Below are 16,269 nucleotides of genomic sequence, written 5' to 3'. Positions count from 1 at the left end.
GACTTCGCCAACTCAACAAATCTAGTACTGTATGTATTTGTATTTACTCCATGACAATGCATTTAGGAATACTTTGCTTCGGTTATCCCATAGTTTCCCAACTCTAGTCCTCAGGGAATCCTAGCGCTGCATATTTTCTATAATCTGCACTGAAGCACAGGTGTATTCATTACTGACTTACACATTTTAAAGATCTACAGGTGATGCTAATTATTTCACTTCTGATTTTGAGAGGAGATCTATAAAACATGCACTGTTAGGGTTCCCTGAGGACTGGCATTGGAAAACATTGGGTGGGTTATCCCTTTGTGGACTGGGAATGCTGGGTAAGAATAATGTGTATTGTTGAGATATTTACTCAGCTAGTGTTCCCATAATTTGGAAAGGAAAAACCTGAGACATCCATATGAACTGAAGTTTGCTCAGACCATAATATCAACCCCATACTACATGCCAAGCAAAGTAAAGCATTAACTCATGGGTGTATCTATATAGTGGGTGCAGGGGGTGCCATTGTTATGGGGCCCAGAGGCTTAGGGGTACACCTCTGGGGCATGACTCAACTGCACCCAGGTCATAAAGTTGTCTACCAGGTTCCCGGATATGTCTGTTAAGTGCTGTATGGCATAATGTGAACTGTGTGGCATGTGTACTGACATCAGTACAATATGGCATATTGTTAATTTGTGGCACTACAATGTGGCATAGTATGAACTGGGGGGACTATGTGGTACAATGTGAACTAGAGCACTACTATGGGGCATAACATTATCTAGGGCACCACTATAGTTCATAAAATGAACTAGGGCACTACTATGGGGCATACAATTAACCAAGGCCTTATTATGGCACATAAAATGAACGACTTGTGTAGAGGGAGGTGTCTCTTTAGAAGGGGCCCCTTCAAAATGTTGCTATAGGGCCCACAAAGTTCTGTCTATGCCCCTGCATTAACCAATTCCAATTTATTAATTTGAATTAAACAAGAGTCTGAATCATAGGAAAAGGAGCATTGCAGGTTAGATGGGAAGGAGGGGGCACGTGTCCATGGTAAAATCAGGACACAGGAGTCTGGCACTTGACACAGTGTATTTACTATCAGAAGGATTGGCATTATCAAATACATTGTGATATGGAAAGTAAAGTCAAATAATTAAGTTAATAATAAACCATAGATAAGACACAAAACTTCCTGTTATATACTGTATCATATCAAATGTAATTTTCAACTTTAATTCCTTGGTTATAGTTTCAGGGAAGATTGACGGGATGCACTCTAACTTCTCTAACAAAATACTTGTAGTGTTTATTATGTATTCTGACAGATGCTGGTGGTGTTCCGCAATCCAAAAGATACAGCAGCATCAATGTTTCATTTCTATAAAAACAATCCACTTATCCCCAGCTATAGCTCCTGGGATGTGTTTTTCCCAGACTTCATGGCTGGAAAAGGTATTGTATTAATGAAACAAAACATCTTATGTTTTTTCATAATAATTCACTGCATTTTTTCCTTATGGCGAATCTTCGTTAAAAAATCAAATAAGGGAGCAGGGCAAGTACGATTAATCCATTAATACATAATGCATACAGATAAACATATGAACAATTTATTCAGGCATATAAACAGTGTATTAAATATGTTAATTAAACATTGCAATGCTCAATTTATGAGGGTTGATGTTTGGGATCAATGGGTCATGGGTCATAAAACATCTCCAGGTGGACCTGTTGCCAAATTATACTGTAGGAGTCCTAGGGCTCTATTTACTACAATCCGCATATTGAATGCGGATTGTAGTGTGATATTACCGAGTGAATTCGCATTGCGAATTCAGGCAATATCACAGGGATTTACTATAAATCCCTTGCAGGGACAGAGCTTGCGATAAAGCTCTGTCCCTGCGGATCCCATCCGCACTCTAGTCGCTGTATTTTCGGAAAAAATACCGCGACTAAGAGCCCGCGCATGCGCCGACCCACCGTCGCTACTACCCCCCACCGATGCTAAGCCCCGCCCCCGGCGCTAAGCCCCACCCCCCGCGATCGCGGACCCCGCGACCCCCCCTCCCTTCATTACACTTACCTGCACCTCCTGGCCTCCGGTGATCTTCTCCAGGCTTCCCGATCAGGTGATCTCCCATACTGCACTGGGACCCGATCACCTGATGACCGGGCAGCAGTGCACTGTGGGAGACCAGCTGACCGGAGAGGAGCCATCACCGGAGGCCCAATCACCGGTCCCTGGATTCAGATAAGGAAAAAAAAAATGTTTAATTTTTTTTTCTTTTTTTTACAGTAATCAGCTTGCGGTCTACTTAGACCACATAGCTGATTACTGGTACCGGCTCCCGCCTCTGCTCTCCCCGTTAGAGCAGAGTGGGAGCCCGGTAACCGGGGGAGACCCTGGATAATGCCACCTCCAGGTGGCGTTATTATCACAGGGCTTCCCCCGGTATTTTTTTACAATTTATTTTTAGTAACTTGCACACAGATCACATTTCCCATTACAATTATGGGAAATGTGATCTGCTTTACTAAAAATAAGTGATACTGGGGGTTGGAGTAGAATTTTACTAATTCTACTCCAATTGCCCTGTAATAACTAGAGGTGAAACTAAAATAATGTGAAAAGGGTGTGAAAACACCCTTTTTCACTTTATTTTAGTAAAAATAATGTTAATAAATAGAGCCCCTAGTCACTTAAATAAGCAAAGATAAAAACAAGCTGTGTTTGAATGCGAGATAACCCATCCTTTGTAATGCCCAGAAAGGTAAAGTTGTGATTACCAGGTGAAGAAGGTTCTCCACTAAAACTTTAGCAAAACATCCTTTGCATAGTTGACAGATGTCCACAGGGTCCAATTGGCTGGTCAGAGATGGCACTCAGTAGCTGGTCTTGGTGGATCGAAGATAATCCCAACAAAGATTCAAATAGATATTCTATAGGGTTCTTGACCCGTTTCGCTATGGAAGACCCACAGCTTCGTCAGAAGTAGAATCTTTCTTCTTACCTTTTGATCCATGAGTTGGAGGATGACATCCTCCCTTTTAACACATTTGGTAGTACCACTATAGGATTCCCCTTTTTCATTTGGTATACTCCCTTAAAAGTGTATAGTGTCTGTATACCCTATTGAGGGACTTCCTGTTTCCTATGACTGAATTTCTACTTTGACCTGTACATTTTTCTTTAAGAAAGAAAATTGGTATAGACTGTCCAATGCACAACAAATCTGTTTGTGAGCTATCAGTCTCATTTTTCTTGCTGGTTAAAATAAATGTATGGGGAGCAGTGTGAGGTTGTTCATCATCAAGAATGAATTGGGGCATGGTCAAATGTGTCAGAAGTTTTTAATTTCACAAGTTAGCAGTTCTGCATTCTGTTTGCATAATGAGTGGATATGTAGCTACGTCACTATTTTCCAAACAGGATGGTGTTTGATGAATCACCAACAGAATGAAAAAGTTAGTGTTTTGATACAGGCAAAGTTTTTTATTAAAAGATAATTGACTTTTAGTAGGATAAGTTAAACAAGAAAAGCTCACTTACTGTCTGGTCACCATCGATCCTTTAAATCAGACACTACCTAGAGATGTAAGGGAATCTCGCAGAATGGCGCTATGACAATTTTGCTAATCAACCCAAGAATGGAATAGAGCTGACCTCCACCACATCAACAGAGACTTACATTTAGTGAACAGAGGGCCTGATTCAGTAGTGAATGCAATTGTGATCACAGACGTAGATCGAGCGATTGTTTGTCATCGCATATGCATCTAAGCTGCACTGCGCATGCACGGCGATCGCACTGGGATGACTGACGCACAGGTGAATCCATCGCAAAGTGAGTGACAGGCTGTCAGCATTTGGGGGTGGCGACAGGTGGTGGTCAGAAAAACTCAGGTGTGTCTGTCCGTTTATACACCATTTCATGGGCGTGCATAAATTAGCCACTGCAATAGCTAACGCAGCATGAGAGCTCTCTGCGTGCAGGGAGACTTGCAATGTCTGCAGCTGCTAAGACTTGTTGTAAATGCTGCGTGACTGCCCGATGTACATCGATGGTACCGATGTTTACACAGAAGAGCGACATTGGACAGATATGAGAAGGCAGCTTGGACGTCTTTATGTCGGCTGTGCTTTGTTAAGCATCAGCATATTATAGCAACTGTGATCCACAAGCATTTGCAGTTTTGATTGCATATGCATCCGCTGCTGAATCAGGCCCAGAGAATGGGAAAAAGTTGCGCACAAGACACAATTAAATTATTAATTGTATTACTATGCATGTGCACCACAGCTATATACTGACTTCCACTGAAGTCTCTGAGTAGACAGCCGTGGAAACTTGATGAGAGTAAATATTAAGTAAATCATGGAAAAGCAATGTTCTTCCTTCCAAATTTACATTAATATATAGATATACAGTACCCCTTTGCTTTGCTGTATTTTGCTTCCCCAGAACTGATCTGGAACTACATTGTTTTAGTGACTCAATGAAGCCTGGAATAAATGTGACAGACAGTTATAGAATATGAGAATGTTACAGATGGTGACAGCAGCACTTGGAAAGGCGGCCTTTATCTCTACATTACAGCTCACATATACAACCTGGAGATGGTGGAAGAAAAATTCTACTTTTGAATATCCTCACAAAACATAAACTTCAGTAGGGATGTAATCAGCACCCTGGCTGATGGGATGCCGATGGTCTAAATACCGGCGCCGGAAACCCGACAGCAGTCGAAATCCCGGCTCCAGAATACCGACCGTCGACATCCCAAAGGTATGTATCAGGGGTTAGAGGGAGGGTTAGGGTGCGGGATTAGGATTAGGCACTAGGGGGAGGGTTAGGGTTAGGCAATAAGGGGAGAGGGTTAGGGTAAGGGTGCGTGGTGGGGGGAGTTAGGTTCAGGCACTAGGGAGGAAGGTTAGGGTTAGGCACCAGGAAGAGAATGTTAGGGTAGGGTAAGGGGGTGGGTTAGAATACCAACCAACAAATGTCGGTATGTTAACCCTGTCGGGATCCTGGCATCAGTATTCTGACCGCCGGGATCTCAACTACCGGCAACCCATACCCAACCCACTCCAGTACACCTCTGTAGGGTTTTCTTGATTTTGATTTCACCATAGTATTGTATCCTATTTTGGCAGAACATGTCCATATGCCCTACTTTTCATTAGGAGTTGATTTGTTACACAGCATCGAGTCTTCATACTGTATGTTTATATAGTGTGTGGTTAGATAATATTATAGGTATTGTAATTAACTACTGTAGGTAAAATAAACATTTGGAATTGATGCTTTCCTGTGGAAAAAAGAGGATTGTTCTGGGAAAACCTGTAACCTGTAGAAGTCACACTGTTAATCTCTTTAGTTTCTTGACTATATAATCAAGTTAAATTAAACATGCAAAACCTGAATAATGAAAATGTTAATTTAAGGACTGATTCTGATGCAGATGCAATACCAATGTTCACATAAACTAGCAATTTCCTGTGACTGCATATGTGTTTAAATCTCTAAAAAGTTGCATGGCGCAAGCGTCCCACTGTGTGTCTGTACTGATACGCAGTCCAGATTGAGCCACACTGACTCTGGAATGTACTAGGCATTCCTGGGTGGTGACCAGGGGTTCCGGGATACAGAAGTAAGTACTGGAGTTGTGAAGTTACATGATACAGGAGGAGTAAGTGCTGTAGTTGTGGAGTTCCAGGATACAGGAGTAAGTATTGGAGTTGTCAAGTTCCATGATACAGGAGGAGTAGGTGCTGTAGTTGTGGAGTTCCAGAATACAGGAGTAGGTGTTGAGTTGTGGAGTTGTAGGAAACAGGAGGAGTAGGTGTTGGAGTTGTAGGAAACAGGAGGAGTAGGTGCTGAAGTTGTGGAATTCCAGGATACAGGAGAAGGTGTTGTAGTTGCGGAGCCCAAGATACATGATGACTAGGTGCTGGAGTTGAGGAGTTCCAGGATACAGAAGAAGATTTTGTAGTTGTGAAGATCCATGATACAGGATTACTAGTTGCTGGAGTCATGGAGTTCCAGGATAAAATATATTTTGTTGAAGTTGTGGTGACCCAGGATGACTATGTTGAGTTGTGGAGTTTTAGGATACAGAATTATGTGGAGTTGTGGAGGCCAGGATATAGAAGTAGGTGTTGGAGTTGTGAATCCCAGAGATACAGGAGGAGTAGGTGTTGGAGTTGTGGAGTTGTAGGAAACAGGAGGAGTAGGTGCTGAAGTTGTGGAATTCCAGGATACAGGAGAATATGTTAGAGTTGTGGAGACCCAGAGTACAGGATGATTATGTGCTGGGGTTCTGAAGTTCCAGGATACAGGAGAAGAGTTTGGAGTGGCAGAGCCACGATACATGATCACTAGGTGCTGGAGTTGTGGAGTTCCAGGACACAGTAGAAGATTTTGTAGTTGTGGAGATCCAGGACACAGGATTACTATGTGCTGGAGTCGTGGAGTTCCTGTATAAAAGATATGGTGTTGTAGTTATGGTGACCCAGGATGACTATGTGGAGTTGTGGATTTTTAGGATACAGAATTATGTGGTGTTGTGGAGGCCAGGATAGAAAAATAGATGTTGGAGTTGTGAATTCCAGGATACAGGAGTAGTAGGTGTTGGAGTTGTGGAGACCCAGGACACAGGAGTTGGTATTGGAGTTATAGAGTCTTGCTTCTTTTAGAACAGTGCATCCTAATATGTTCTTCAAATAAATCCAAATGCTATATAATCATGTTAATTAAACTCAATTACAAGTTCCTATATTAGGAAAGAATAAAATATACAAAAATTCCAAGAGGATGTTTGTAAAAAATACACAGATATATCGGTGCACTCTACAAGCACTGACTAAAAGTGGTTTGAATGTCATAGTTAAATCTTAAAAATAACTTATTTATTTTTGGTAAAACAGATATTATTCTACTCATTCAATTGTAATTGATTTCAGTTGTCTGGGGATCCTATTTTGATCATGCTGTTGCTTGGAACAAACATCTGAATAAAAGAGTTTTGTTGATGACCTTTGAAAATATGAAGGAGGTAAATTGTGTTCAGCCCACTGATGTTTTTGTTTAAAAGTATAATTTTACTACTTTAAGTAATGATCATCAAGCAGGCCACACTTTTTTTTTCACTGCACACCAAACTTTTTATAGGGTTACAGGACAAGTAACTGGACACAGGACCCTAAAATACTGGGGCATTTCAATTTATTTGGAATGTGGCTGTGACTCAGAACCTGAGAATACATGTTTTTCTGTAGTTTTGTACGTTCTTCTATTTTGTATTTCATTGCTGTCCTTGTGGACTGTGTAGACAACATGGCATAGGAATTCAAAGATCCCAACATATTACCCAACCGTATTCTTGCATTTAGGCCCAAGATATTATGTAATAGTTAATGAGAGGTTCAGGATCTGAGGGGTCGATTCAGACCCGGACGCTAAGTTGCGCTCCCTCGCTGTCAAAAGGGGCCTGGTATGCAAATTCCGCGATCGCGCTGTCTGGTGTAAAGATGCCCTCTATGTTTCAGAGAGCAACGGCAGTATAAAGACGCCCACTTTTCTCTCTTAGCATACGTCATCTCCAGGAAGTGTATTATTAATCAGAACCATCGAGAACCATCTGAGCTGCACGCAGCGCATGAGGTAGACCCTACCCCACCGCAAGCACTGCGATCACTGCAGGCTGAAATACAACGTGGTGACATGTACAATGTCGCTTCCATGCTAATTATGCACATCCTTAAATCTCCGTTTTGACACCCGTGACACACCTGCGTTCCCAGCACCACTCCCCCGTTCACAAGCACCGTCCCCTGTTATCACAAAGGGCACTATCTGTCACTCAAAGTAGCGCTAAGTCTGTGTACTATGGCCCTGATTCAGAGCCGGACGCTCTGACCAGAGCGCTCGCTCTGAATCAGGGCCCACCTCTATTAAAATGGAGCTTCCTCCTGGACGCTCATATAGCTGTGGGTCACCACCCACAGCATATACGAGCGTCCAACAAGATGGTCGCGATGGTCTTGACCATCGAGACCATCGGACTTGCGAGTGAAACCCTGTGCTCGGGTTTCTCAACCGCAAGGCCAGGAGTGATTTTGGCTCTATCAGAGCCAAAATCACTTCCATTGACATCACTAGTGATGTCAGTGGGGCCGGCTTCAGACGGTAGGCTTTCCCATAGGAACGCCTCTGTCTGGCAGGCACGCCCACGGCACGCCCACCAAAGGGGGCGTGCTGTCAATCAACATCGACAGCACGCCCCCTTGGGTGCGAGACCCGAAGCGATGGAAAGTCCTTCGCTCGCCGGGTCTCGTGCATGCGCACGACGGAGCTCCCTCCGTCGTGCGCATGCGCAGTGGGGAACATCGACCCACTTGCGAGCGTACTGCCGCTCACGAGTGGGTCTGAATGACCCCCAATGAGTGCACTATTCCCGATCGCAGTGACTGGTTCGCACACGCGCACTGCAATGCAATGCATGCAGGCGGGCGACAATCACCCATAGCATGCATCCGCGGCTTAGCGCCCGGGTCTGAATCGGGCCTTGAGATCCTGCTTGTTCCTGCTGAAAAATAGTACTGCCTGGCTGTACCACTTGTATAAAGCAAGTACATTTTGATTAATTTATTTGACTCTAAAATATATTTTTTAATGTGTTTTAATGGATGGAGCAGGCGTTCATTTAATTATATCGATAGAAAACATGCCTTAATGAAGAAAAACTGTAGGATAAAACATATATTTTTAATTCATCTTAGGGTCTCTGTACTCCAAAAAAATATGTATTTTAAATGTAATGTGTTTTTTTTAAGTGTTACTTAGCACATTCAAACAGCGTTACAGATGCATTAGTATGACTAAAGCTGTATACACACTAGACGATGTGTGTATGCAGCGACATTGTCAGCGGAGGGCCCGGTGCGGGTGCCGGCATCGGCAAGTGTATACACATTTGCCAATGCTGACCAGTGATGAACGACGGCGGGGAGGGAGGGGGGAGCTGCAGAATTTTGAGGCTCTATGTAAATAATGGATGATGGTAACAATGATAGATAATGAAGTTACACACAATATTAGATGCCTTAGGACGGTTCTGTCATGAAGTCCTTGTATTTTTGCAGGTGGGAGTTACAAGGATTTAGATTGTAATTATATGAAATTGTTTTGTGTGGGAATGAGGAGAAAAGTATTAATCAGCAACACAAACCTCAAGTACCTTCCCATTATCACTGTCAATTGTGCCATCCCAACTTGACAACACACCCACTGCTTTAATTGCTAATATCATGAGTTTGGGATTATTCAGTTGACAGCATGACTAAAGTCACCATGTAGAGAAACAGCTGGGGCCTACATCCGGCTCTGACAAAGCCTTATCTTATTTTCTAGCATAGACCAAAAGTGACAAGTCCACTAGACTTGCTGGAAATACTGTTAAGATAAAAACTTTACCAAATTATAACCTTCTCTAAATTTGGAAGTTGTTTGCCGATGTATAGCTACATTACAGAGTACAGCGGTACAATACTTTATTTTCATGAAGTGTCTGAATTTCATGTGCAGGATCTGGAAGGTTCAGTTAAGAAGATATCAGAATTCTTTGGGCTCTCTCTGACTGAGGAACAAGTGAAACTTATTGCTGAAAAGGGAACATTTAAATCTATGAAGGAGAACTCCAATGAAACTCATGGGGATTTTGCAAAAGTTCTCTTTAGAAAAGGTAAAAGATCAAATGAAAGTCTAAAAAAAAAATTACATCAGTTATAACGCAAGTTAACAATTTTCAACACTTGGTTTAAGGCAAGCTAGTGCAGATACTGTAACATATGATGTCTTTTTGCTAGTACTGATGGGAGATTATAGCCCAACAAAGCTGAACTGATTTGAATGTTTGAAATAAGTTCCATATACAGTAATTTTAATTTTAGTTTTATCACAATTAAATCTTCTTTGCCATTTATTTGCATACATATTAACTGCCATTTGTGTTGCTTTGCAAGTGTAAATTGTATCTTGTAATTACAGTAGGCCTGATCATATTAAAACCTCTAACCATGCCAACATTTTGTTCTTAGTAAAGCTGTACACATATGATGGTGTGACCCAGCGAAGGTGCGATGTGATTTAAAGATACATCACACGCGCCGTACACACTGCACGATCCGGCGTATGATAACGCAATATATTGTTACATCAAATATATACATTGCATTCATTGCTGATCTGATAACCCTGTCCTGCCTACAGGTTATCTAAGAAAGTATACACTTATTTAATCAAGATAATGTTTATCTGAAGTATTTAATCTTTCTGGTGATCAGATATTGAAACAATGTGGGGTAAGTAAGTGCCTTGAGTACTATTGAAGAGAGTGCTATATAAATAATATTATCATTATTATTTTACCAAAACAAAATGCATAAGGAAGTCATTTTAAAGATAATTTAGATGAAAACTAAAGTATTCCTAACACATGTTTTCTGATATGTACATTTGTACCATGCATTTGCACTCTCAAATTAATATTTAAGCCCCACTGTGCAAAGTTAGAGAGCATGAATGCAGACTGTGATAGTTATATACAACATGTTGTGTTACAGAGTTTTTTTCAAATGTAATTTAAGGCTGTCTTTAATTGTAAGCAATGTGAAAGCAGATCTTAAAGTTTAAATAAAAAGAGGGGGCACTACTATGCACTATGATTCTACAGTTGTCTTGCTTGCTTAATATCATGTCAAATTTGAAATGCCGTAGATCAATATAAAGCTCTATAAACAATCTTATTTTTTGCCCATTAATTATTAATTGTTAATCATTAATTATTTTTTGCCCATTACTTGCCTACCCTCCCGATTTGGCCGGGAGCCTCCTGAAAATCGGGTGCCGCTAACGGCCCCCCGGAAAGGCAGGCAACTCTCCTGGCAGCTGCCGACCCCTCCTGCCCCGCCCCCGGCAATCATATGAGAATGATGCGCCCCCCCGCTTCACAATGCCGGGATTCTCTGCATTTTTTAGTCATTTTGGGTCAAAATGACATGATTGCATGATCACGCCCCCTGCTCCGACTACAAACGCAGGCTATGCCCCCCAATTTTGCCGAGCTGGCTGCCCCTTCGGAAAGGGCAGCCAGAATGTCGGCATCTCTGCCATAAATCCACCACTCATAGCCGAGACAATGGATGTTAATAGGTCTAAGTGAATCCTCCCTGATTAAAATGTAGCATATAAACATTTCAATAAGCTTACCAAATATTTTAGTGTCTGGAAGTCTTTGCCTTATTCCCCAACCAGTATTCAGGAAAGATTTCTGGACTGCACACCCTGAACATATATATATATATATATAATGGGAGGTGCTACCTGATGAGACTAATTGCAGGCACAAAAAAAGACAAATCTCAGGTGCACAACTCCAAATTATTAATAATATATAAATGCAATAAAATTTTGCAATCAATAGAGGTTTTTAGCATAATCTTGGCCAAGGTTAAGGGCCTACCCATCATATCCAGGTAACCTCTGTAGGGTAGGTCCCTAACATACTATGATTCAAATCCAGAGCACAGGACACCCCCAAACTAGCCCAGCTAAGCCGCCCCAGGGCACCGCCATAGTAAGAAAAGTGCAGTGTGAAAGAGATAGTTAGGAGCAGCTACTGCTGCATATAAAGAATGAAAATAAAAAGTGAGGTACATATATAATAAACAAACAGTGAAGGGTTAAAATGTGTTATAAAGGAAAAATGTGTTATAATGCGGTGCCCTGAAACAGATCAACAAAGGCAATCCAGGGGGACCCACGCCCCAAAAATGAACCAAAGTTGCACTACAGTATATAAAACTTGTAGGACTTACCTAGAATTGTGCCTAATACCAGTGTGCATATTCATTACAAGACTCCATGCTTTTAAACCAATAAAGTAGGGGTGCTAATCCAGACTGAGGGCGTCTCCTTTCCCTCAGGTGTGCAATAAAGCACATTAAATGGAGTATATAGGAAAGATTTCTGGACTGCACACCCTGAACATATATATATATATAATGGGAGGTGCTACCTGATGAGACTAATTGCAGGCACAAAAAAAGACAAATCTCAGGTGCACAACTCCAAATTATTAATAATATATAAATGCAATAAAATTTTGCAATCAATAGAGGTTTTTAGCATAATCTTGGCCAAGGTTATGGGCCTACCCACCATATCCAGGTAACCTCTGTAGGGTAGGTCCCTAACATACTACGATTCAAATCCAGAGCACAGGACACCCCCAAACTAGCCCAGCTAAGCCGCCCCAGGGCACCGCCATAGTAAGAAAAGTGCAGTGTGAAAGAGAGAGTTAGGAGCAGCTACTGCTGCATGTAAAGAATGAAAATAAAAAGTGAGGTACATATATAATAAACAAACAGTGAAGGGTTAAAATGTGTTATAAAGGAAAAATGTGTTATAATGCGGTGCCCTGAAACAGATCAACAAAGGCAATCCAGGGGGACCCACGACCCAAAAATGAACCAAAGTTGCACTACAGTATATAAAACTTGTAGGACTTACCTAGAATTGTGCCTAATACTAGTGTGCATATTCATTACAAGACTCCATGCTTTTAAACCAATAAAGTAGGGGTGCTAATCCAGACTGAGGGCGTCTCCTTTCCCTCAGGTGTGCAATAAAGCACATTAAATGGAGTATATAGGAAAGATTTCTGGACTGCACACCCTGAACATATATATATATATAATGGGAGGTGCTACCTGATGAGACTAATTGCAGGCACAAAAAAAGACAAATCTCAGGTGCACAACTCCAAATTATTAATAATATATAAATGCAATAAAATTTTGCAATCAATAGAGGTTTTTAGCATAATCTTGGCCAAGGTTATGGGCCTACCCACCATATCCAGGTAACCTCTGTAGGGTAGGTCCCTAACATACTACGATTCAAATCCAGAGCACAGGACACCCCCAAACTAGCCCAGCTAAGCCGCCCCAGTGCACCGAAATAGTAAGAAAAGTGCAGTGTGAAAGAGATAGTTAGGAGCAGCTACTGCTGCATATAAAGAATGAAAATAAAAAGTGAGGTACATATATAATAAACAAACAGTGAAGGGTTAAAATGTGTTATAAAGAAAAAATGTGTTATAATGCGGTGCCCTGAAACAGATCAACAAAGGCAATCCAGGGGGACCCACGCCCCAAAAATGAACCAAAGTTGCACTACAGTATATAAAACTTGTAGGACTTACCTAGAATTGTGCCTAATACCAGTGTGCATATTCATTACAAGACTCCATGCTTTTAAACCAATAAAGTTGCATTTATATATGATTAATAATTTGGATTTGTCTTTTTTTGTGCCTCCAACCAGTATTCACCCTGGTGTATCCTGCTCACCATGACTCTGACCTGTCTTGGCCCTTTCAGACCAAACTGACATTCCACATTCTCTTGGAGAGAAGTAGAGTGGATGGGGATAAATTACCAACCAATCAGCTCCTATCACTTTACAGGCTGTGTTTGAAAAATGACAGTTTGGAACTGATTGGTTAGCACTTTATCTCGGTCCACTTTATATATCTCCAAGGCTTAGTACATAGACCCCTTAGAGAGCTCCTCTTTACATGGTTGCTCTATACCAACTGACAATTGTACCCGTGCTGGTGATCTATCTATTACTCATCTGTATTTCAGTAACAATGTTAGTGCAGTTTTACTTCTTTATTATTTGTTTTCTTAATATTGATATATTTTTCACAGGCTTCCTCCATACTACTTAGTGTGTAAAATGTTGCCTAAACATTGGTAATTGCACTGGGGTTAGGCTTTGTCTTCAAAACAATTCTAATAACAAAAAATTGAATTACTGTAGTTGAGGGATATGTTTTTTTTTCAACTTTACTATTAGAGTTGAGCAAAGTTTATTACGATTGAGTTTCCCAACAGAGCAGATGGTTTCATTCATAGTGGTGGGAACACGTAATGCCAACTACCACCTGTAAAATGTGCAATCTTTTACATCCGATTGTGCAGTGAAGCAAAAATTTCATGGAGTAGTTTTGAAAGCTTGTCTTATCTCTACTAAGTCTTTAACATTATGGCAAATAAATTAATTGCCCATAAGAACCGAACTGAAGCTTGCAGTATAACTTGGCCTCCTCAACAGTATAATTTAAATGAGGTCAGGGATTTCAAACTTTCAGCACCGAAAGAGACTTAAGTTGGCAATTTCAGCTCATTGATATCAGGTATAGTATGGTGGAGTGAGGGGTGACACTCATATATGTTGTTGGCACATAAAAGTTGGTTGGGGTCTATTGGTACTGAAAAAGTAAAGTTACAATATAGTTATGTGTGAAGCATCAAACTAAACTAATAGTTGATAATGTTTTTTTTCAAGGTGAAATTGGAGATTGGAAAAACCATTTCACAAAAGCTCAAAGTGAAGAAATGGATGCAAAGTTTGAAGAGTGCTTAGCAGGAACAAAGCTTGGAGACATGTTGAAGTATAATGTATACTGCAAATGGTAGATGTACTGCAATGACTAAATAAAAATAACCTGTCTATGTTGGCAATCTATTATATCATGTGTAAACAAGATGTCTTTTGCATGCAGTTAAATATTGAATAGGAAATGTTGCCGTAGGCCATAGTTATCAATTATTTCTAGTTTCCAGGGAAAGTCCCAGTTTTAAAAGAAATTATCCGCCGATGCCAGGAATGTCCCTATTTTTCAATACTTGTGCAGGATCTTGCCTGCTGGGTCCTTCAGCGGTAGAGTCGAGGGCTGATAATTTCACAGTTAAGTAAGTCTCACCTCTCTTGAAAAGGTCTACTAGGGCTTGACCCGAAGTCCCTACCATACTTACAGTACATTGACTGGTGATGACACACACATACACACCAGGTGAAAGGGAAAATTATTGTACATGGTACATTTATTAAATGACTTGACACCTGGAAAGCCAGTAAGTGCATGGGTATTGAATAAAGGAGAATGAACATGTTATTAAATTAGGTAAAGTTACTATAACTATGAAATACAAGTTGAATATAAAAGACAAAGGTTTAGCATAAACATAAACAAATTATATAACATTGGCTTGTCAATATACATTTTACCAAATTACATATTTTATGTTGTTTTTTCAAAAGTGGAAAACTACTGGGTCTTCTTTCATGGAGCCCACAGACACTGAGATAGCTTGATCTTGGAGTTCAGCTTGTATTTCCCATGGACTTTAAATTTCTTAATAATATTTGAAAGTAAAGTCACAAAAACATCAAGCTGCTTGGAGGTGGTCCCATAGTAAGTATACCTGACCTGAAGCTTCTATTGCCTTTAAAAAAAATGTTGCTTCAAATCTTACTGCAATACCACCAAAAAAACTGCAAAATAATTATTTATTTGTAAACATGCTGTTTAATATGGATGTGGACAAATTTGTTGGTACCATTACAGCTCACTGAAACAATGCTTCATATCTCCTGAAAAGTTCTGCCGTATGTCGGGGTTCTTGTGCATATGCGTGACCTGTAGGTCACACATGCACACTATCGCCACTGCTCTGAAAGAAGCAGTGAAAAGATTCACTGCTCCGAAAGCAGCCCGCAGGACAGCTAATTTTCGCATCAGCTGTCATCGCGCTGGAGCAATGCTGAACTGCTCCGGATTCCACAGTGCGTTAGAAGAATGTTAATAACCACTATAATTAACATCATGAATAGACCCCATAAAGAGATAAACTTGCTTATTCACCAAAGCAATTCTAAAATGATCTGGAAAGGATTATTGGTACCTCTTAGAAAAGATAATTGGAATACGGTGATATTTATAACTAAAAGTTTTCTTGAATTAGCATCACACGTGTCTTTAATCTTCTAATCAGTCAGTCAGCCTGTTTAAGTTGGAGAAAAGTAGTCACTTTACTGTTTGGTGACATTGTGTGCACCACACTAAGCAAAGCAGAGAGTTGTCTGCGGAGATGATAAAGAAAATGATAGACAAGCATAGTAAAAGTAATGGGTACTTGGCTTTGCATGGTGCAGTGCAGTATTTAGCAACTTTCTCACACATGCTGTGGACACTACCTGACAGTTAGTGGGCATTTGAAGTAGGGGTGAGTGGGTTCGGATTTCTGAAATCCGAACCCCCCCCCGTGCGCCCCCGATCCGAGTCAGGCTCAACTTTTCCCGCCTGACTCGGATCTGAAATCGAGGTAAAACGTCATCATCCCGCCTTCCGGGT

At 40.9% G+C, this 16,269-nt stretch overlaps 1 protein-coding gene across 1 annotated transcript in view; it reads left to right on the top strand.

Annotated features, from left to right (window-relative positions):
* Positions 1-14,551, top strand: part of LOC148521933 (sulfotransferase 6B1-like) — a 43,296-nt gene extending 28,745 nt beyond the window's left edge. Inside the window, exons 4-7 of the mRNA XM_088474499.1 lie at positions 1,326-1,452; positions 6,968-7,059; positions 9,591-9,747; positions 14,421-14,551. Coding sequence (XP_088330625.1) covers positions 1,326-1,452; positions 6,968-7,059; positions 9,591-9,747; positions 14,421-14,551 — 507 coding nt within the window. The remainder of the gene's footprint in view (positions 1-1,325; positions 1,453-6,967; positions 7,060-9,590; positions 9,748-14,420) is intronic.
* Positions 14,552-16,269: the final 1,718 nt, after the last annotated feature.

The sequence above is a fragment of the Taudactylus pleione genome, unplaced genomic scaffold (genome assembly GCF_031769625.1).
Source record: "Taudactylus pleione unplaced genomic scaffold, aTauple2 ptg000154l, whole genome shotgun sequence".
Classification (NCBI taxonomy): domain Eukaryota; kingdom Metazoa; phylum Chordata; class Amphibia; order Anura; family Myobatrachidae; genus Taudactylus; species Taudactylus pleione.
Note: the sequence above shows the minus strand (reverse complement) of the source record. Positions and strands in the feature narration are given on the sequence as shown.